Source organism: Bidens hawaiensis, unplaced genomic scaffold (genome assembly GCF_021521415.1).
Source record: "Bidens hawaiensis isolate Kalapana, Puna unplaced genomic scaffold, B.hawaiensis_p1.1 tig00001511_1, whole genome shotgun sequence".
Classification (NCBI taxonomy): Eukaryota; Viridiplantae; Streptophyta; class Magnoliopsida; order Asterales; family Asteraceae; genus Bidens; species Bidens hawaiensis.
The window spans coordinates 4,053,216-4,074,603 of record NW_027491085.1 but is presented as its reverse complement, the minus strand read 5'-3'; the positions used below and the strand labels follow the sequence as shown (position 1 = coordinate 4,074,603).

The window sequence follows — 21,388 nt, the reverse complement described above, 5'->3', positions numbered from 1 at the left end:
AAGAACATGGAACGGAGCTCAATTACGCAAATGTTACATGTAGATCAATTCCAAACCTGTAAAGAAAATGCCTAGAGCCACTTCTAATGGAAATGATTCTCCTTTCACATTGTGTTGATAGCCTTACCTTTATACTTATGAACTTCCCACACTGATGCTGGTATTCACCGCATAAATATGGGAAGAAGTAAGTCGTTGCGTGTGGAAGGCGGCAAAACCCGCATAAACACATAAAACGGTAAAAATTCCTAAGGGAAAGATAAGGAAAACCTTCACGCAGGTCAGCTATAGGTGAAGTTTGGTCATCCCAATGAAAGTGACGGTCCTACCTGCACAATCATGATAGAGGAAGCTGAACATCAACCTATTGGCAACCACGCGTCGAAAGGTTAACTTATTCAAAACACTTAGAAAATTTCAAAGGGAAAGACGAGGAAAACTTCCACGCAGGTTAGATATAGGTAAAGTTTAGCCATCCTACTAAGTGAAAGTGACGGTCTTATCCGCACAATCACGAAAGAGGAAGCAAAACTAACTTATTATCTGCCACGTTGAAAAGTTAACTTATCTAAGTACTCAAGAAATTGCTAAGTTAAAACAAAATATGCGTGAAATAAACAAGGCAAGGCGTTAACAAATAATTTTTATTCCATTAACATTCAAGCATTACAAGAATTGCTGGGTACATACCCGCATACAAGATTAGAAGTCTACAAACATAAAAATCTACTCTAATGGTGGAAAGGGATCTAAAGTATCAAGCTTCAGGACCACTCCCACTTGGACCCGCACCATCAGTAGAATGTGGCGGTTCAAGGAAAGCTGTGAGGATAGCTAGCCCATCATCAGCAGCAGCAATCTCGTTTACCTTCTCCACCACCGGATGCGGGAAGGTGGCATACTGATTCACTGCTTGGTCATACGCAGCTTCAGTATCCACATTGTAAAGAGGGAAGTTGGAAGGCGGAATGCCTTGTTCAACAAACCCTAGACCAAGCAGGAAGCCAGCCTTTTCCCCATCCTCATGAGAAGCGTTGAGGGCTGCGCTCATCGCATCGTCATATGATGTGTTCGTGAACACCCGATACACAACCTAAAAAACAGAAGTATATCAAAAACTCTTCTAAGGAAAAGCGTAAAGAAATTGTGAAACTGCGTATACCTGAGACAACGCTTCTCGGAGAAGCCATTCCATGGTAACCAGAGCCTCCTGGAGGGCAGCTTGAGCTTCATTACGGGCGCGTTCGGCTTCGTTCTTTGTAAGGTTGGCGAGCAACACATCTCTGGCTGCAGCCTCTTCGACGCCCTTTAGCTTACGCTCAGTGTGGTCAAGCACCCCCCTCTGGTCCAAGATCTCTTGGAGCTTCTTGGCATCTTCCATGGCCAAGGCATCATGAGCCTGCTGGAGCCTCTCTAATTTGGCTTTAAGTTCCTCATTCTCGATGCGTAGAGGCTCAACAGCAGCTTCAGCCTTGGTGGCCCTCTCGGTCGCGTTCCGTGCAGTTTCCTTAGCCAACCGAAGCTGTTCATTAACAACTTGGGCGGCCTTGGAACGGGCCTCGAGACGAGCCTGAACTTCAACCTCAAGGGCCTTGAAGGCCTTCTCCTTCTCCGCAGCAACGGCGGAAAGCCTCCCGTTCTCCTCCCGGACAGCCCGCGCTTGAGCTACTTCTTGGATACGAGCTGCTTTTAACATGTCGTTTTCACGACAAAGCAGCTCGACGCGCGGCTGCATCCGGGCAAGGAGAATTCGAAGCTCGTTTGTCAGCCTACCCTCCTGGTAGCTTGACATAGCTTCTCCCAGTGCACCACTGGGGGCGGCGTGGCGGGCCCACTCGACGCAGTCCACAGCCGTCCGAAGGGTGGTTCCTCGGCGGATGTTCCATCGTGGAACATACACTTCATTGGAATCCGACACTGCAAAAGCAAAAAGCAGTTAGGAAAAGATGATATATAAAAAAATGAATATATATATATAAAATAAAATAATAAAAGGCCAAAGTAACCCTACGCACCTGTAGGGTCGACGACAGGCCTGTAACCACCAAACCCATCACCCGAACCTAACGGATATCCATCCAAGAGGTCAGGCAGATGGGAAGGAGGTAGAGATTGGCTTGACGCCCCAACCCCGGACATACCTGAAGGACCTGCCGTAGTCGCTGGCGCCGGAGGAGGCATAGCGGAGGCCGCCGTGGTAGAAACCAACGGATGTGAACTCACCGGAGGTGAACTCACAACCGTGGCTGCGGCTGTGGAAGAATCCACAGAAACACTCACCGCCGGCTCAGTGAAAGAATCAGTGAATATGGCACTGACAGCCGGCGGAGACGTCGTCATAGTTGGAACAGTTGGCTCAACCGGGTGAGCAACTGAACCAACAACTGAAGCAGGCGCAGTCGCCTGGGTCATCGCCTCAGGTAGGTTAACCAAACCTACCGTCATGGGTCCGGAGGTGCTCCTCCCCGCTCCACCCTGGAATGCGGTAGCATCCACGCCTGCACAAAGGATATATATAAGTATAATGGCGGAAAGATATGCAGTTAAGACAGTATACTTACGGGTCCTTTTGAGCTTAAAGGTGCGAACGGGCGGGGACGAACCCGATGGAGCCGGCCTCTTCGTACCGGTCACCGTCGTGGTCCTGGGCTGTTCGGAGGTGACAGCCTTCTCAACCTCCAGAGCAGTGGTCTCAACACCACCTAGGTTCCCCGCCGCCTCTTCACTCTCGGTCTCCGACTCAGACCGGTTCACCTGGTCGGCAGTGGAGGCTACCTTCGCCTTGCCCTTCCCGCCAGCAGCCTTCTTCTTCCGCGCAAGGAAAGGACCATCTGCGGATTCCTCATCAGAAGATGACAAGATTAGAGGAATTCCAGCAGAGGTTTCAGCATTCAGAGGGCGAGGGTTAAATATTCTTTTACCTGGCCGCGTGGCGCTCAGTATTTCATGGCCTGGCGGGTAGGCCTCCACAAACCGATCCGCAGTCTGCGCAAGGATGGGCAACTCGTTCTCGTCAAGAGCACGAGTACCCAACCGAGCAGGACCGTCAGCTTCCCGCGGATGCAGGAGGGACTGCAAGTCATTTCCCTCTGAAATAAAATGAAAAAACAGTTAGAAAAAACCTTAAATCAACAAAGAAGATGGAGCATACCGTAAGGGATAAAGTTCAAACCGTATTCAAGTACGATGGGAATCTGTGGCGCATCCGCCCCAGCATCCTTCCACACCCTGCTCATACCGAGCATCACCATCCCGGACTCCGGAAAGCGGTAAACCGGAGTCTGGATCCGGGATATCTTGGAGAACCATTCCGCCTCCTGATAGTTGGAGGCATGAAGGCTGGGGAGAGCTCTCCCGTTCTTAAATGTCATCGCTATAGGGACGACACGGGCAGAGATGTAAAAGAACTCCCGCTTCCAAGACCGAAGACTACGCTCGGTAGCGCAGATCTTCAAACCCTTGATCCGGGTGACTAAGGTGTACCAGCCCTGGATGCACCTCCAGGAGTAGAAGGTCATCAGGCGGTCGACGTGGGGATCCACGCCAATAATGAGGCACACCCACTCAAAATGGCGGATCTTGGCGATCGCCATTGGGTGTACCTCCGTCAGGTGCACACCGTGACTATCAAGAACACGGTATACAAACTTCGTCAACGGGAACCTAAGATTCCCATAGACGAAGAAGACGGCATATACCCCTATTTTGCCCTTGGGGGCATCGTACACCGTCTGGTGTGGCTCCGGAAACTCAGGCTCGAACGGCTCAAGCATGAACTTCCGGACGATGTACCGGTAAAGCTCGAGGGGAAGAGCACACTGGCATTCGCCGGCAGTGCTCTTATCGTCTTTGTCGGACGTAGACGTCGGGTTCTCGACGTACAAGTCAGACTCCTCGACGGTAGCTTATGGATCATGAATAGACGACATGTTTTAGAAATAAAGAACGATTTCAGAAGAATGCTCAACAGAAAGTTAGAGTATTCGCCGGAAATCGCTTTGAAGAAGAAGAAAGAAGTGAAAGTGTGGATTACCAGGAACCCTCTCCCCCTTTATATACTCATCGCAATGAATGCGATGAATTTAATGCGGAGGAGAGAGAAAAGAGCTGGTACAATGAAACTATGACACGTGGAAAAAGCAGGCTGGCAACAGCTGTTGACGGGACGCGCGCCGTAAAATCCGCACCCACGCGCCCGAAAAATCGCGCCCACGCGCCTGAAAAAGCGTCTGGAATGACCATATACTGTCACGTCGCCATAACTTCCTGCACGTCCTGACAGTGTCAGAAGAAACCGTCGGACGACGTTTCAACAGTTTGGACTGTTCTTATCCTTTCACCAACTCTTCGAATTTCAAAAAAAAAAAAAAAAAAAAATTCAAAAAAATTCAAAAGTAAGCGGGAATATACCCCTTACCCTGGCAACCAAGTAACTATAAGACGGGTGCGGGTACAGTGTCAAGGGAAAACCCTTCACATACTTAGCACCCGCAGGGAATTGAAGCCAGGAATACCTTGGAAGTAAAGTAACTATAAGACGAGTGCGGGTACAGTGTCAAGGCGAAACCCTTCACATACCTAGCACTCCGCAGGGAATTGAAACCAAGAAGGATCTTCTGGGCCATGCTTGCGGAGACAGGAATAACATCCCCGCATAGCGGGAACGTCGAGAACTAGATTGTTTGAAGCTCCAAGATGGAATTGGTTGTTTTAACATAATTGATCACTATGTTTAAAACTACCAAAACCTCTGGGGGAATCTATACAAGTGGAACTCAACACTCCTGACTTGCGAGGAGGTTACAGACCTACCCGCATCATACCCAATGATCAAGCAGAAAAGTCGGGAATTTCTGCACGTGACATTAGGACTTCCGCGGGAAGAATCCCCATGGAAAACCTTAAAACTAAACCCCTTTCAAAACCCTTTGCTTAAGTCCAAAAGTTCACCTCACTTATTAACAATTCATGAGAAGAACATTGGACTGGGGGGACTTGAAGAGGTAGGTCCCAGCAGAGACCAGTTGGACCCGCAAGACTCACCTCAAAAGGACGTCTGCGCAGTTGAACCCGCGAGACTCACCTTCAACAGGGATGTCTGCGTAAAGGCTAAACTCGCAACTCACCTTGAAGAGACGTCTGCGCAGAAACCAACTGGATCCGCAGGACCCACCATGCTCAGAGACGTGACGTCCTTACGCGCAGTACGCCAGCTGTTCCCGCAGGGAAAGCCTCCCAATGGTGAAGTACCTCGCCTGTTCCCGCAGTTGCGGATACAAGCCATCAGGGAAGGCTACCCGCACTAATAGCAAGGCTACACGCACAAGGCACTAACTCTCAATAATTCATTGTCACCTGAAGGAATGAGCAAGGCGGGAATACTCCCGCCCAAATGAGCCAGTCCGTACGCTTCTGGAAGATCTTTTGTACTATACCTGCCAAGGTATAGACAAAATAAACAAGATCTGACCAAAGCAGCCCATGAACCAATCACAGGGTGACAGCTCACCGACAACAGTACGAGGAGCATGCTCTAGTACTGTTTGTCACTATTAGCCGCTGCCTACTCACCAACCTGTCGTAGCACGTGCATAGCCTGCAGTTGGTGGAAAAGGAATAGTACACAGCCGGCCTGGTCACTATCAGCCGCTGCCTACCCACCAACCAGCATGGCACGTGCGTATCCCAAAATTGGTAGAACAGGAATAATATACAGTTGGCTGTACCTGCTTGGAAACCTACCTTCGGCTATAAATACTCCAACACCTTGGAACGGTAGGATCATCTGGTTTTTTACCTTCACTAGCTATTTCTCTCAATATACACTTATATTCAGAGCAATCTAGTCTGATTCTCACGCCAGATGGTGGTCACAAGGAGGAACCCCCTCCCCCTTCTCAGTGACGAGCTCACGGTGTTTGTTTTGCAGGTCATCTGAGGAACATCCCTCTTTGCCGGACCTAACCTCGTGGGAAACATTACTTAAACCCCAGATTATTTATAATCTGCCTCGGGGTCGATTAGTGTTTCTTCATAACATAATGACGACAATATCAATCAACGAAGTTTATAAATACTAGGTTTTACAATCCAAATGATTAATGGCGTAACATATTACCAATTTACCTTCAACCATACGTAAAAGAAATACATCTTCTCTTGAAAAACTAATCAATGTTTATTTTAATAGCTTCAACGAACAAGCTCCTACAATTTTATGGGTTCCCTTTTTTTTCTTTAATTTTTTATTTAGCCTTACATCTTTTCCGTATAGGCTAGACATGTAATAGATCTTTCATTAGGTAATAATATATTGGGAATTTTACCTACTGACGTTTTCTTAAAAAATTTAAGGATAAATCTTTGTGTAATTTATCTTGATACTACTTAATCTATATTTAAAGTGAAGTGACAACACTTAAATTCACGAGGCTATAAATTTTGTAAAACAAAAACGTATTTTAACTCGTCTATTATTTTATTAAATTAAAAAATAATCAGATCTTGATATTAAAAATTGAAAAAAAGATAAGTTAGAAACGAAGAAAAGGGGGTCAGTGACGGGTACAAGTCCACACTACATTTTGATGTTACTGACCATATATTTTGTCACTATACTTATATAAGTCCAATGTCTCTTCATTATTCAATACGACCCCATGTTCTTCCTCTATACACCTCTTCTCCTCTGCCTCTTTTGTATTCTCATTCTCCACTAAACTAAATCATCTTTAACTTCATTTCATTTCATTATTATTATTATTATATTATTCAAATGGGCACCGGATGGCGTAGAGCCTTTTGCACAACCATTCCTAGAAACTCATCTGACTCCCCGGTGCTCGGGCGCACCGGGGATGTCCAACCGAACCCGAACCCAGGGCCTAAAGGCACTGGGAGACTCGGGTTTTTTAAGAGTTCGGGGTTGAATCCATCGACCCCGAGGTTACAGTCAAATTGGAGCTTACGTTCCAGGAGTGGTAATAGTAATAGTAACAATGGTGGTGAAAAAGAGGATGAGGTTGCGGTTGCTCGTTCGAATGCTTCGACTCCTCGACTGCGGTTGAGACCGAAAACAAACAACAATGTTGATAGTGCCAAGTTTCAATCTTCGGTTATTGATAATCTTAATATTACTCCTAGATTGAGATGCAAAACGAAAACCAAGAATCCGAAAGCGTCGTTGATGGGATCGAATCCTTCGTCTCCACGATCCCCTTTTTCGATCTTTAAAAGCTCCATAGGCTTCTCTAGAGTAAGTTCAATTCTTTTAACATTTTTATTATTGTTATTAGTATTCATTCTAGTCTTCTGACATCAAATCCTACACCATTTTAAACAGTCATCCTTATTTTGACTAAAATACAAACTTTGAAAATTTTAAAAATTATATGGTTGTTTGGATATTAGCGGATACTAACCAAACACCCATTCTGATCAATTATTTTCAAACTTTGACTTCTAATGATCAGATCGCCTGTTTGATATGGTTCAAACAGCCGTTCTGACCAATAACTTTCAAAATTTGACTTTTTTTTTGCTCAAAACCTCGTTTTAAAAGCTTGTTTACTAATTTATGAATGTTGAACCGCGCAGAGTAACTGTGGATTGTGTCTACAAAGCGTAAAAACCGGTCACAAAACCGCAATCTTCACAGCAGAATGCTCACACACCTTCCATTTTCCATGCATATCAGAGCATGTGAAGCAAGAAAACAATCTCACTTGCCCTGTTTGTAAAACCACTTGGAGAGATGGCTCGTTTCTCGCCATCCACAAGCTCAAACCAACAACCGAAATCGACAAAGTAACAGAAGACACAAAGGAAAATTCAACCAAATATCCTAGATTTAAAACAAGACCGCAAGAGAGTTTCGTTAAACCGAAAGCGTATGACGACGATGAGCCACTCCAAACTCCTAGACTCCCTGCCTCCTCCGGTATCGTTCCCATTCCGGAGGCGGCGGAGGAAAATGCCGACGCTGACGAAGAGTTTCAGGGATTCTTCGTGAATCCTGTTTCATCATCGTCGGCAGATGAGTTCCGAAGGGAGTACAAAACTGTGGAGGTTATGTTAATGCCAGAAGTTGCGGTTATTTCAGTTAGTCATTCCCATGAGACATATGCTGTCGTGTTGAAAGTGAAAGCCCCGCCTCCAGCTGCGGCCCACGCGGCTAATGTCTCGAGGCGGGCGCCTATTGATTTGGTTGCGGTTCTTGATGTGAGTGCGAGTATGGGCGGAGCCAAGCTGCAGATGCTGAAACGAGCTATGCGGTTGGTTATTTCCTCGCTCGGCTCGGCTGACCGCCTTTCCATTGTGGCGTTTTCGGCTTGCCCGAAACGGCTATTGCCTTTGAGGAGAATGAATCAAAGAGGTCAACGCTCGGCTCGGCGTATCATTGACCAGCTCGCGGTTAGCCGAGGGTCTTCCGCGGGTGAAGCCCTTCGAAAAGCCACAAAAGTACTCGAAGACCGCCGCGAAAGAAACCCGGTTGCGAGTATCATTTTATTATCCGATGGTCATGATAATAATAATAATAATAATAATAATAATAATAATAATAACTCGAATCAACGGCAACCGTCTAGCCACGTGTCGTCGACCCGGTTCGCTCACGTGGAAATACCGGTTCACACATTGGAGAAAACCGGTAACGGGTATAGCCACGAGCCGGCTGAGAATGCGTTTACAAAGTGCGTAGGTGGATTACTTAGCGTGGTGGCTCAGGATTTACGGGTTCAGCTTGATGTGGCCCCGGGTTCGGACCCGGCTGAGATCACAGCCGTTTATTCGTGTAACGGGAAGCCGGTGGTGTTAAACACCGGCTCGGTCCGCTTCGGCGATTTATACGCCGAAGAGGAAAGAGAAGTCCTTGTTGAAATAAGGGTCCCGCGGTCAAACACGGGTTCACATCATGTGTTATCGGCTCGTTGCTGTTACAACGAGCCGGGTACTCAAGAAGTAATCTATGGTGGAGAAAAGGCGTTGCTCGTGCCACGAGCGCAAACCGTTAGATCATCAGGTTCGCCGAGGATCGAACGGTTGAGAAATTTGTTTATAGCGACACGAGCCGTGGCTGAGTCTCGGCTGTTGGTGGAGCATAATAAGCTGACAACGGCTCAGCAGTTGTTGTCATCGGCTCGTGGCTTGTTGTTGCAGTCGGCTTCAGCTGAGGAGTTTGTTAAGGGGTTGGAGTCTGAGCTGGCGGATGTGGAGTGGAGAATGCAGGTGATGGTTGATGAGAATGGTGAGCCGTTAACGCCGACATCGGCTTGGAGGGCGGCTGAGAAGCTGGCTAAAGTGGCGGTGGTGAAGAAGTCGTTGCATAGAGTGAGTGATCTGCACGGCTTTGAAAATGCTAGATTTTAGTTTTTTTAATTAAAAAGGAAAATTGTTAATGAAGGAATAGTGAATAATAATAAGTTTATTAATGTAGAAAATATATTTTGGAATCAAATGGCCACGTGCAAGCATGTGCTGAGATGAATTTGAGTTTGTAAGGAAAGGTTTGATAACTTCGATTTATTATTTGCTTCTTGTGATTTCTTACAATATAAAATTAGATATTTTTATATAAACAAAAAGATTTATAAACTATTATTATTTATATATATTTGTAAACAACAAATTATATACATGATTTATACCCTCAACCTTAAAAGAGAGAGCGAGGGAATACATATTACACACTCGAATATCATTAAGCAAAATGCCTGTTAATATTATTATTTGTTTGATGAGACATAAAATGCAATGGTTTAGTGAGACTAATTAAGAGTTAACGCGTGGTGTCGCTTTTATCCTTTGTGAATTATGGGCCGTTTCGACAAAAGCAATAAAGAGTGCAAGATTCGTTCCCACAAAAAGTTATGGACTCTTGACATGACTATACATTTAACAATGACAAAACATGTAACATCGGTCAAGGTTGATGTATTATGAATGTAATAATACAACAAACAAAGCACATGATATCATATATTTGTTATTTGATACATAAGACAATCGATTTGACCCCAAAGGGGTCGGACTGTCCAAATGTGCGACGGGCTTAAAGGCCGAAGAGATAGATACTAGTTAGAGCTTGACCAATTAGCGAGTTAGATGACCAGATTCATTATAGGCGCGTTTATAATTAAGTTATAGTTAAGAAAGGTTACACTCCCTCCTAAATGTGGGTTCCATTTAACGTGTATTCCTCTATTGAATAATAATTTTGTTGTAAGTCATGTCTCCTTGACTATACCACCTTTTTAATTGATACATGTTTCATGTTTGTTCGTTGTAACTGAAATATGAATGTGGAGAGCATAACCAAGAGTATGGGAGGTTACGGTACTTGTTCATGCATTCAATACTATGAACAGTGGACATAATTATTGCAAGATAGCCACATAGTCATAAAGCACATTTACAACATAATTAAGCAATTTAAAAGCGTCCACTTTCCTTTAGATAAAAGTAAGGAAAATCTTATGTCATTAGAATTGAAGGATTGGTTCAGTCGGTGTAAATTTTTTTAAAAACAAACATTGCTAGTTTGGCTAAAAAAAGCAATTTAAATTTGATGGAGTTGCCACCTGATAGAATTGGAAGTGAATAATATTATTCACGTATTGTTACAATATAAATACATCAAGGGGCTCCATTATTCATGGAGAGAAATAATCAAAATACATGAATCTAGGAGAGAAATAATCAACTAATAAATACAATATTGACTATTGACTAATTTTGAATTTGATCTTATCTATTACCCCCCTTCAAGCGAACAGGTGGAGAACCGACTCTTAGCATTGTGCGAAACCGTTCAAAGAGAGGTTTCGGAAGGCTTTTAGTAAAAATGTCAGCCACCTGAAGCGTTGTTGGAACAAACTTGGTGTAGAGACATCCTGAAGACACAAGTTCACGAACAAAGTGATAATCGATGTCGATGTGTTTGGCTCGCTTGTGAGACACCGGATTCTGACTTAGAAAAAGAGCACTTTTGTTGTCACATAGCAACGTGGGTCGGTCAGGAGGTAATGCATGTAACTCATGTAAAAGATGAGTTAACCAAATAATTTCAGCAGCAGTGTTTGCCATTGCTCGATATTTTGATTCGCAACTAGAGCGTGAAACAGTAGGTTGTTTCATGGCACTCCAAGATACAAGATTTCCACCAAGATAAATGGAATAACCATAAGTCGAACGTCTAGTTTCAATGCAGCGCGCCCAATCGGTATCAGAGTAACCCACTAGTTTCGTAGTTTTGGGTTTATCAAACGTTAGTCCAAACGAAAGTGTTCCTTTGACATACCTCAAGATACGCTTAACAAGCTGAAAATGGGCTGTTGTGGGCATTTGAAGAAATTGGCTCGCTTGATTTACCGCGTAGGACAGATCCGGCCTTGTAATTGTTAGGTACTGTAAAGCACCTACTAACGATCTGTAAAAGGTCGGATCATGAAACGGAGTGCCTTTGGAAACGAAAGTATCTGTGGTGGTAACCGGTGTTGCTACAGGTTTTGTGTCAAGGAGTCCGGCCCGTGCAAGTATGTCATATGCATATTTTGCTTGGTTTAGGAAGATTCATGAATCAGTATGAGTGACTTCAAGACCCAAAAAATAATTTAACGAACCCAAGTCTGTAATAGCAAATTCGGTGTGAAGCCGTGTAGTAAACTCTCGGATAACTGCCTCATCATTACCTGTCACAATAATGTCATCCACATACACTAAAAGATATATAAGTACTGAGTTCTTTTTTAAGACAAAAAGTGAAGTATCGGCTCGGCTACATTGAAAACCAAGGGTATTTAAAAAGGAGCTGAGACGTTGAAACCATGCTCGAGGAGCCTTTTTAAGGCCATAGAGAGCCTTTTTCAAGCAACAAACATAATCTGGGTAACGTGGATTTATAAAACCCGGTGGTTGCTCTATATAAACCGTCTCAGTGAGAGTACCATTTAAAAAAGCGTTTTTAACGTCTAGTTGATGTAAACGCCAGTTATAAATAGTAGCAAGAGCAAGAACCACCCGAACCGTGGAAGCTTTGACAACAGGGCTAAAAGTTAAGGAGTAGTCTAAACCCGGAACTTGAGTGAACCCTTGAGCGACGAGACGGGCTTTATAACGGTCAACTGAACCATCGGCTTTATACTTGGTTCGATAAACCCATTTAGAACCAACAACATTTGAATGCCTTGGGCGTTTAACAAGTTCCCAAGTTTTATTGTTATGAAGGGCAGTTATCTCCTCATTCATGGCGGTCACCCATTTTGGATGTTTTGAAGCCGATTTGAAACCTTTAGAGTCATGAGCAGCAAAAAGAGCATGATGAAGGGAAGAAGTAGTGACAAATGATAGGTCTGCATGATGCTTTGGTTTAAAAATACCAGATTGAGACCTAGTTGTCATTGGATGAACAGATGAATTCGATTGTTGATGTTGTGGAGGAACAGGGTTGGAGTTTGAGGTTGAGGTAGTGGAAGTGTGTGTAACAGATTGGGGTGGTGAGGTGGGAACTTGAGCCGAAGGGAAGGAGTGGGCTGAAGCAAGTGAGGGTGGGCTGGAAGGAGTATGTGAGGGTGGGCTGGAAGAAGTATGAGAGTTTGGGCTGGATGAGTTAGAATGTGTCGACAAAGGACCTGTAGATTGGTCTTGAGAGGATTGAGATGTAGATTGGGTTGGTGAGAAGGAGTTTGTGGATTGAGTTTGTGTGGAAGGTACAGGAGGATTTGTGGAATCCACATGAGGAACAGTGCACAATATGCAAGTGGATGAATTATTTGTCATGCATGAATTTAATGGTTGTGGTTAGAGTGGTGATTGTTGGTTGGACATGGTTGGTAGTAAAGATCCAATAGTGTCATCAAAATTTGAAAACACGAGCTTAGCATCATCAACTGGTGGTACAACACCACTAAAGGGAAATGTGTCTTCATCGAATTGAGCGTGCCGAGTGATGTAAACTCTAGAAGACACAGGATCTAAGCATCGATAACCTTTGTATTTGGGGCTATAGCCAATAAAAATACATGATGCACTTCGTGGAGATAGTTTATTTTTGGCATAATCCCGAAGATATGGAAAAACCCGACAACCAAAAATTCGAACGTTTGCATATGAGGGAGGTTGAGTAAACAGGAGCTCGGAAGGTGATTTTTTGTTTAAAACCGGAATGGGAAGACGATTGATAATATAAGTTGCAGATGTGAATGCATCTACCCATAAGGTGGCCGGCGCATGAGAGTTAAAAAGCATGGCAAGACCGGTTTCGGTTATATGCCGATGTTTACGTTCGGCACGACCGTTTTGTTCGGGAGTATGGGGGCATGATAAACGATGTTGAATGCCACTCTGATGTAATAAAGTTTGAACCCGATTATTTGTAAATTCAGTGCCACCGTCACTTTGAAACACTTTGACGGTTCGAGAAAATTGGTTATGGACAAAAGCTAGAAAAACCGTCAATACATTGTAAAAGTCGGATTTTGCTTTTAAGGGATAGAACCATGTAAACCGGGAAAAATCATCAACAAATATCACATAATATAAGTAGCCATCGGTTGAAACAATAGGTGCGGGTCCCTAAAGATCACAATGTATCAAATCTAAAACATTCAAAGAACGTTTATTATTCAAATCAAACGGTAAACGATGTGCCTTAGACAATTGACACGAAGAACAAATTCCCGGTTTGGGCAATAAAGAAGAAACACACAAATAACCAAGTTTATTTAAAAAGGAAATGATATCAAATGAAACATGTCCAAGTCGACTATGCCATCGTTCAAAAGATGCATGAAGATGGTGTGACGAGAGATCAGCTACAAATGCTTGTTGTGCATGTGAGAGAATGTAGAAGCCATTCTCACACCCGCCTTTTGCTAGAACCGCTTTCGTTTTTCGGTCCTGAATATGAAAAAAATCGTTAGATAACAATACATCAACAGGTGCATCATTTGTAAGTTGGCTAATTGAAAGAAGACTTTTTGTGAGATGTGGAACAACAAGGACATTTTTTAACGACAAAGAGGAATTTATGGAGCATTTACCGACTTTTGTAACCGGTAAAGAATGACCATTACCAAAGGTTACATAATCATTACCCTGATGTGTGTGCAAGGCATCAAGACCATCAGCCGAGGGCGTCATGTGAGCGGTTGCACCAGAATCAACACACCAATAAGGAGTGTTATCGTTGACATGACATTGGGCATGAAACGCCTGAGCAAGATTTGCATCAAGTGGAGCAACAGCCCGCTGAGCAAAATTCGATAAAGAAGGACAAGCACTTGCATAATGACCGTCTTTTCTGCATAATTGACAATGAGGCGGGCGTCGGGGTCCAGACGAGCGACCACGACCAGATCCGGATCCACGATAGCGACCACGACCAGATCCGGTAGAGTCACGGGTCTGTCGGGGCTGAGCAAGATAAGCAGCTTGAGGCACCGATGAACCATGGAGAGATTGCATAAATATCTCATGGTTTTCGGCCTGTGAGAGTAGATCACGGAATGGTAAAGGAGGCCGAACGGTACGCTGGGATGTAGAAAAATTCTCAAAGGAAGACCCTAGACCGCAAAGAAACCAGTGGGTTTTGTCACTGTCTTCAACCGGATGCCCAATTGCAGCAAGTTGGTCACAAAAGGACTTGAACTTCCGGCCATATTCTGTAACAGTGGAGGATCCCTTTTGCAATTGCCGAAGGGAATCCCGAAGAGTGTTCATACGTTCCAGAGAGTGATGGCTATAGGCTGCCTCAAGGGCTTGCCAAACATGTCGGGCCGAGGTAAGACCAATGGCTTCAGCCATGGCCTCTTCGGTAAGAGACGAATTGAGCAACAAAAGAACTCTCTGATCAGCCTCTTTCCAATCAGTGAAGGCTGTATTTGGGATAGCTTTACCATCAACGGTGATGGTTTCCGGTGGCTACCATCCACATGACCATTGAGTTGTAGGTACGAGATAACCGGTGAAACTTGATTTTTCCACATGAGATAATTTGTGGATGAGAGTTAATGGTGATTAGGTGAAAGAGAGAGTGTAAGGGAGTAGCGGACAAGGCATTTGAGGAGGAGTTGGAGGTTGTCATGGCCGGAGAAGAAAGACAACAGAGGATGGCGGCTAAAAGAACAGGGAGATTTCTTTTGGATCGCCAATTAGGCTGATACCATGATAGAATTGGAAGTGAATAATATTATTCACGTTTTGTTACAATATAAATACAGCAAGGGGCTCCATTATTCATGGAGAGAAATAATCAAAATACATGAATCTAGGAGAGAAATAAGCAACTAATAAATAAAATATTGACTATTGACTAATTTTGAATTTGATCTTATCTATTACCACCCCTACTTTAATGGGACGTGGAACGATAAGATGGTTAGGTTGTAAAATATGAGTGATTATCCAATGATTATTAGGTTTCAGTAAATCTCAAATGATGACCTGCCCCTCAAAGCAAGCACTGATGATTGAACTAGAGGATAAAACTTTTGAGCATGAACCACACAAAGATAAAGGTGTTGGTGTTACCTATAGGGTTCAAGCCTCACAATTTATCATGTATTTTTCAAAAGAAAAAAAAAACATGCTTACTATATATTTTGCACACTTCTATTTGTTGCGTTAGGATAATTTATCATAGCTATGTAAGTTTTGTTTTGTTTTTTTCTTTTTTGTAAGAAAAAAAGAGGACAGTACCTCGGTAAACTTTTATACATTAAAAAGCTAGTTACAAACAAAGAAAAACGAGATAACACTTCTTAGGACATGTCCCTAAGTAAGCATTATCACTCAAGTACCAACAAATATTGGGTCCTAAACATGAGCAAAGAATACCCGACCCGAAGATCACTACTAGCTAAATGACAACCCTTATTCAACTTTTTAAGCGAAATACAACTGATATCAAACATAATACTATTCTAACACAACCATAAGCCAACAAAATCCTCAAATGATGAACTAACGGATGAACAAAACCGGAGCATAAATGATGAACTGGATACTGGCCCAAGCAAACAAATCAGCCCATCTCAAACTTTTAATACCCCGTGGTAACCAGCCGAGCAAGACTAACCGTGTCCAAGTCCAACTTTTGTAATGGCCCAAACAACTGAAATTTGTAACTTTGATATGTTGAGCCCAGTTTACATCCCTTAGCCCAATTACAAAAGGCACAGACATCAACATTGCCTATATGGCTATAACATTACAAGAAAATGACCAATTTACCCTTGACTTAAAATCATTAGTTTTGGTGTCCCTCCAGGTGATCCAAGTGTAAACATTAACCAACTCTTTAGGACATTCCAACTCTCAAGTTTGACCAGAGGAAAGTCAAACTCGACCATAAATCTCAAACCATACCAATTACCAACTGTTGTCCTTAACTAATCTCTTTTTATCAATTCTGATGATCATACAATTCAAACAGCAAGTCAATCAGCCAAATGACCAAAATGCCCTTATTGCATAATTCGGCATATTGATCAGAAAGCCTGGAATTACCATTAGCAGTGCACTATGTATTCCAAAAAACACATCAAATAGAAGTAGCCACTCATGATTTGCAGCTGAAATGTGTTGATTAAGAAAACACTTAAGTTTCACAATCAAGTAATACATACAAACAATCTTATTGCAAAAACATCATAATAATATACATATGATAATATGAGTAATCTAATGTAATAACCACATTTCATGAACAAATAATACAGTTGGGAGAATATTCCTCAATACAAAAATAGGAAAATTTCACAACATTTGGATATAATAACTTTCCTTATTTCTGTTGTTCAACTTTAGCCCGAATCTTTTCCTCCAAAAGAGAAATTTCCGTCTCCAGACTAAACATTCGGTTAAGAGCATGCATGTTTTCAAGGGTCTCATCCAACGTCCGGTCATCAGTTCCGTCGTATCTCAAATGCTGCAACGGCCCATGAAGCAGCTTGTTCACTATGCCTTTACTCAACGCCTCAACCGCCTTTTTAGTATTATTGTTTACATTATCACCCATCTTCTGCAAGCATTTCTCCAAGTCACTGCTTCTGATTCGTTCAGCATACGCTCTTAGTTTCCTGATCGTGGGAACCGTTTCAAGCGAATCTCTCCACGCCTCAAATAGTTTAAGCTCTTCATCAATGATCGCTTCGGCTTCCATGGCTTTTCTTAGCCTGTCTTCTCTGTTAGCCGCCACCACTTCCTTCAAATCATCCACATTGTATGCTCTAGTCCCCTCCACCTCGTTAACACACGAACCCACGTTTCTGGGAACCGATATGTCGATAAAAAGACGTCTTCCACCTACATCGGGCCCCACAGGAGGGAGGCCCGTCACGTTTTCTTTCAAAAACAATGGAGTCTCAGAAGAAGTGCTTGTAAAAATCACATTGGCTTCACCAGCACAACTCATCATATCACCAACCGGCTTGTATATGATCTCGATATCCTTAAACTCCTCACGAAGCGCATCCACCTTCTCTACAGACCGGTTCACAACCACTACTTTCGTGCACCCTTTCGACACCAAATGTTTGATCACAAGCTTCCCCATTTTGCCTGCTCCTATGAGCAGGGCTCGGGCCGTGGAATAGCCCGACGGTGGGAGCTTCATCAGTGCCAGCTCGACTGCAGCCGAGCTCACTGAAACAGCTCCCTCAGCAATCTTGGTCTCAGTTCTAACCCGTTTCCCAACCATGATGGCGTGTTTGAACAGCCCACTAATGTTCCTCCCGAAGCCCGCAACCCCTTGACTAACTTTAGCCACTTGTTTGACCTGAGCAAGAATCTGGCCTTCTCCAAGGACCAACGAGTCGAGTCCAGCCGACACTTGAAAGATATGGCGCGTGGCGTCTTTGTTGTATAGTAGAAACCGGTGATCAGAGATCTCGGAAACAGGGATGCCGCCGGTCTTTGACATCCATTCGGTGACTTCTTTGACTCCTCTGTGTTGAGACAAGGCTACAACATATATCTCCATGCGGTTGCAAGTGCATAGGACCGCGGCTTCCTCGATGTGGTTCAACGCGCATAGCTCCTTGATGGCCCTGGGCCATTCTGCTTCAGGGATTGCAAGCTTCTCCCTTATTTCCACAGGGGTGGTGTGGATGCTCAGCCCAATCACAATGATGCTACTCTTTTCCTTTGTATACCCTGATTGCAAATAAAAGATCATTACCATCTATATTTGGACCAAACTTTAAACGAGCGTAACACCCTATAAGGGCGTGCATGAAATTGTAAAAAAGGGTCCAAAATAACCGAACCGAAACAAAATTGATGTTTTGGTTTTATATTATCGTAAAAACCAGACTTTTAGTTCAGTTTTGGTTTTATGTGTAACTAAAACCAAACAGAACTGAACTTATAAATTTTTATTTTTTGTTACAGAATTAAAGTAACTCGTAATAATATAATATATAGTTTAACCGAAATATTTTACCCCACATGCACAATAATCTATTCATTATTAACTAACAATAAAATTTAGACCCAAATTTTTAACTATTTTCAACTCAAAAATTTCAACCCCAATTGGCAAAACCAAAAAAATGAAAACCAAACGGCTATGAAAAACTCGAAAAACAACATTTCGATTTTATCCCAAAACCTAACCGAACAATGCATACCACTACACCGGCCACAAATGTCTAGAATGCGTAAATAACTGATACGCGTCTAATACCTTTTTTAAGGCATAAGGTATAGGTTACAAAGTTGTAACGTATACCTTATAAACTCACAAAATTTAACTTTCCCAAACACATTATAACTTATAACCGATAAGTTATAAGCTATAAGGAGCTAAAATAAGTAATCCCAAACACCCCCTTAGTCTTGTAACTTTTCAATACTTTATTTTCAGCCTAAAACGTGTAAATTTCATTAACTAATTCCGTAAAGCTTAGTTTCATAAGTTTTCAACACTTCATTTTTAGCCTAAAACGCGTAAATAATATTAATAACAATAAAGAATCATATCTATCTATGATTGTAATATCATTAATAACAGAAGCTTACTATCAGCTGATGAGGTTTTGAGCTGTTGAAGAGCAGAGAGACTGGATGCATTCCTTGACGCATTCTCAACCACAACATCTGATGATGCGGTTGAGTCGCACCTAATAGTATTTGGCCTCTGGGTTCTTCTTGGTTTAATTAGAAAGTGAGCAGTTGGGTGAGATGAAGCAGCAGCAGGTGCAGCTGCAGCAGCATTGCTGAGGAAGATGGACTCAAGTTTTGCACCAGCAAAAGCACTCGATACAGACATTACTGCTCAACTCAAAGCTTATTAGTTAGTTTAGTTAGTGTTTTTGTTAATGGTGAATTGTTGGGATATGTTAGCGACGAAATAGGGGATTGTGGGTTGGGGTCAGGTGAGAGGATTTCAGAGCGTTGTGATTGGTGGATGGTGTCCACGTTTTATCCACACAACTTAATCTCATCTCCTCATTTTCCTTTGAAGCATATTTCGTGGTCCCAATTATATTATAGGTCTTTTGAAAAATGGAAAATTAGATTTAAATAATCTCACCTTTAATGGGTTGGCCAATAATAATCCCACATCCGGTATTTCCTGCTGGCAGTCCCACCTTTACAAGGTTTTTTGTTTTATGATCCCTCGTTAAAAATAATTAACGGGGTTAAGTTTTTGCTGATGTGGCTAGTGATTTGGCTTTTTCATTATCCTACATGGCTTTTCCCTTTTTTTCTCCCCTCCTCCGATTACTTACGTGTAATACTCACTCTTTCTCTTATTTTTTACAACCGTAAATTCTTAATCAATATTGAACCATCAATCAACCCAATTCATTTCCTAACTGTACCCTAATTCGAAGAACACAATCGTTAAAATCCCCAATTCGAAGAAAACGATTAACAAATTGTTGTCCATCGGATGTGGTGTACGATCATGGCTGGAAATAAGAAGAAACAAGCTCGAACTCACCGGATCTAGGTTTTATTCATGCGCCACAAACAATATCTTACCTCAGATCTGGATCTGTTGTTGGTTATGAAACCACCAGATCTAGGTTTTGCTCGAAACCACCACCGCCGCATCAATGTAATTTAAACTATGATTTTGAATGTTGGAAATGATTTGGTGGTTTTAATTGGGGGGAAAGATGCGAATCAGATGTTGAAGGAGCTAGGGGAGGTGAGGATTTGAGGGATTTTGGTGAAGATGAAACTGGAGTGTGAGTTTATTGGGAAGCCGATTTGGAGGGGTTTGACGTGTGGGGTGCATTTTCTGGTCGTCGGTGGCAGGTGGTGGTGGCTGTGACTATGGCGGCGGAGGAAGTGGCGGGTGGGGCTTGAATCTTCTGGTTGCCGGAAAACGAGAGGTGAGAGAGTGACGGTGGCAGGTGGTGGTGGCTGTGACTGTGGTGGCCGAGGAAGTGGCGAGTGGGGCTTGCATCGTCTGGTCGCCGGAAAACGAGAGGTGAGAGTGACGGTGGCAGGTGGTGGTGATTGGTGAAAGTGGGCAGGAGAGATAGAGAGAGAGGTGAGAGAAAGAGATGGAGAGAGAGTATGTGTGTAATTTTTATATAGTTTTTGCTGATGTGAGTATTACACGTAAGTAATCGGAGGGGGAAAAAGGAAAAAGCCATGTAGGATAATGAAAAAGCTAAGTCACTAGCCAAATCAGCAAAAACTTAACCCCGTTAATTATTTTTAACGGGGGGATCATAAAACAAAAACCTTGAAAATGTGGGACTGCGAGCAGGAAATACCGGATGTGGGATTATTATTGGCCAACCCATTAAAGGTGAGATTATTTAAATCCAATTTTCCTTAAAAAAATTAATAAATCACAAGGTTGTGTAGCCTAAAACATATATTTTAAGTCTTGCAATCTTATAATCTCATAATTTGAAACCAGACTAAAGCGCGATTTCTTCACAATAATGGGTTTTCTTAATGGTGTTTCTGAGTGAGTCAGATGTAAGACGTCATAACTAGTATGAATGGTTGACTTGACATCTTGTCTCCAAAAAAATCTCTTCTAATAAAAGCCTACTAATTTTCCCACTTGTCAATACCATAGCCCTCCTCACCTTTTTTTACCAATTTTCATATATGGTCCTTATCTTTTAAGTCATTTCAATACATGACATTAAAATTATTGACAAGTGGTATTGACAAGTGGGAGGGCTATGGTATTGACAAGTGGGAAAATTAAAATCCATTAACACTAAAAAATTCACTAATCGTCTCTTGTCAATCCATATTGAGAATACTTATTATATGTAGTAATTGATTTAATTGAAATAAACCAATAATTTTAATGTCATGTATTGAAATGACTTAAAAGATAAGGACCATATATGAAAATTGGTAAAAAAAGGTGAGGAGGGCTATGGTATTGACAAGTGGGAAAATTAGT

General features: G+C 42.7%; 2 protein-coding genes across 2 annotated transcripts; one reads left to right on the top strand and one right to left on the bottom strand.

Moving 5' to 3' along the window:
* The first annotated feature begins 6,511 nt into the window (after positions 1-6,511).
* On the top strand, positions 6,512-9,507 carry LOC143583531 (E3 ubiquitin-protein ligase WAV3-like). Its single transcript, XM_077065817.1, has 2 exons — positions 6,512-7,255; positions 7,597-9,507. The coding sequence occupies exons 1-2, from the start codon at positions 6,776-6,778 to the stop codon at positions 9,367-9,369; spliced, it is 2,253 nt and encodes a 750-aa protein (XP_076921932.1). The 5' UTR covers positions 6,512-6,775; the 3' UTR covers positions 9,370-9,507.
* A 7,111-nt stretch (positions 9,508-16,618) lies between these two features.
* LOC143583521 (glutamyl-tRNA reductase 1, chloroplastic-like) lies at positions 16,619-19,448 on the bottom strand. The gene is made up of 2 exons (XM_077065811.1): positions 19,021-19,448; positions 16,619-18,153 (listed from the first exon to the last, which is right to left on the bottom strand). The coding sequence occupies exons 1-2, from the start codon at positions 19,268-19,270 to the stop codon at positions 16,784-16,786; spliced, it is 1,620 nt and encodes a 539-aa protein (XP_076921926.1). The 5' UTR covers positions 19,271-19,448; the 3' UTR covers positions 16,619-16,783.
* Positions 19,449-21,388: the final 1,940 nt, after the last annotated feature.

Excerpts from the sequence above, each read along its gene's own strand:
- LOC143583531 (XM_077065817.1), top strand. The coding sequence starts at position 6,776 with ATGGGCACCGGATGGCGTAGAGCCTTTTGCACAACCATTCCTAGAAAC. Across the intron at positions 7,256-7,596 it reads GCTCCATAGGCTTCTCTAGA|AGTAACTGTGGATTGTGTCT; the intron begins GTAAGTTCAATT and ends TGAACCGCGCAG.
- LOC143583521 (XM_077065811.1), bottom strand. The coding sequence starts at position 19,270 with ATGTCTGTATCGAGTGCTTTTGCTGGTGCAAAACTTGAGTCCATCTTC. Across the intron at positions 18,154-19,020 it reads CAAAACCTCATCAGCTGATA|GGTATACAAAGGAAAAGAGT; the intron begins GTAAGCTTCTGT and ends ATTTGCAATCAG.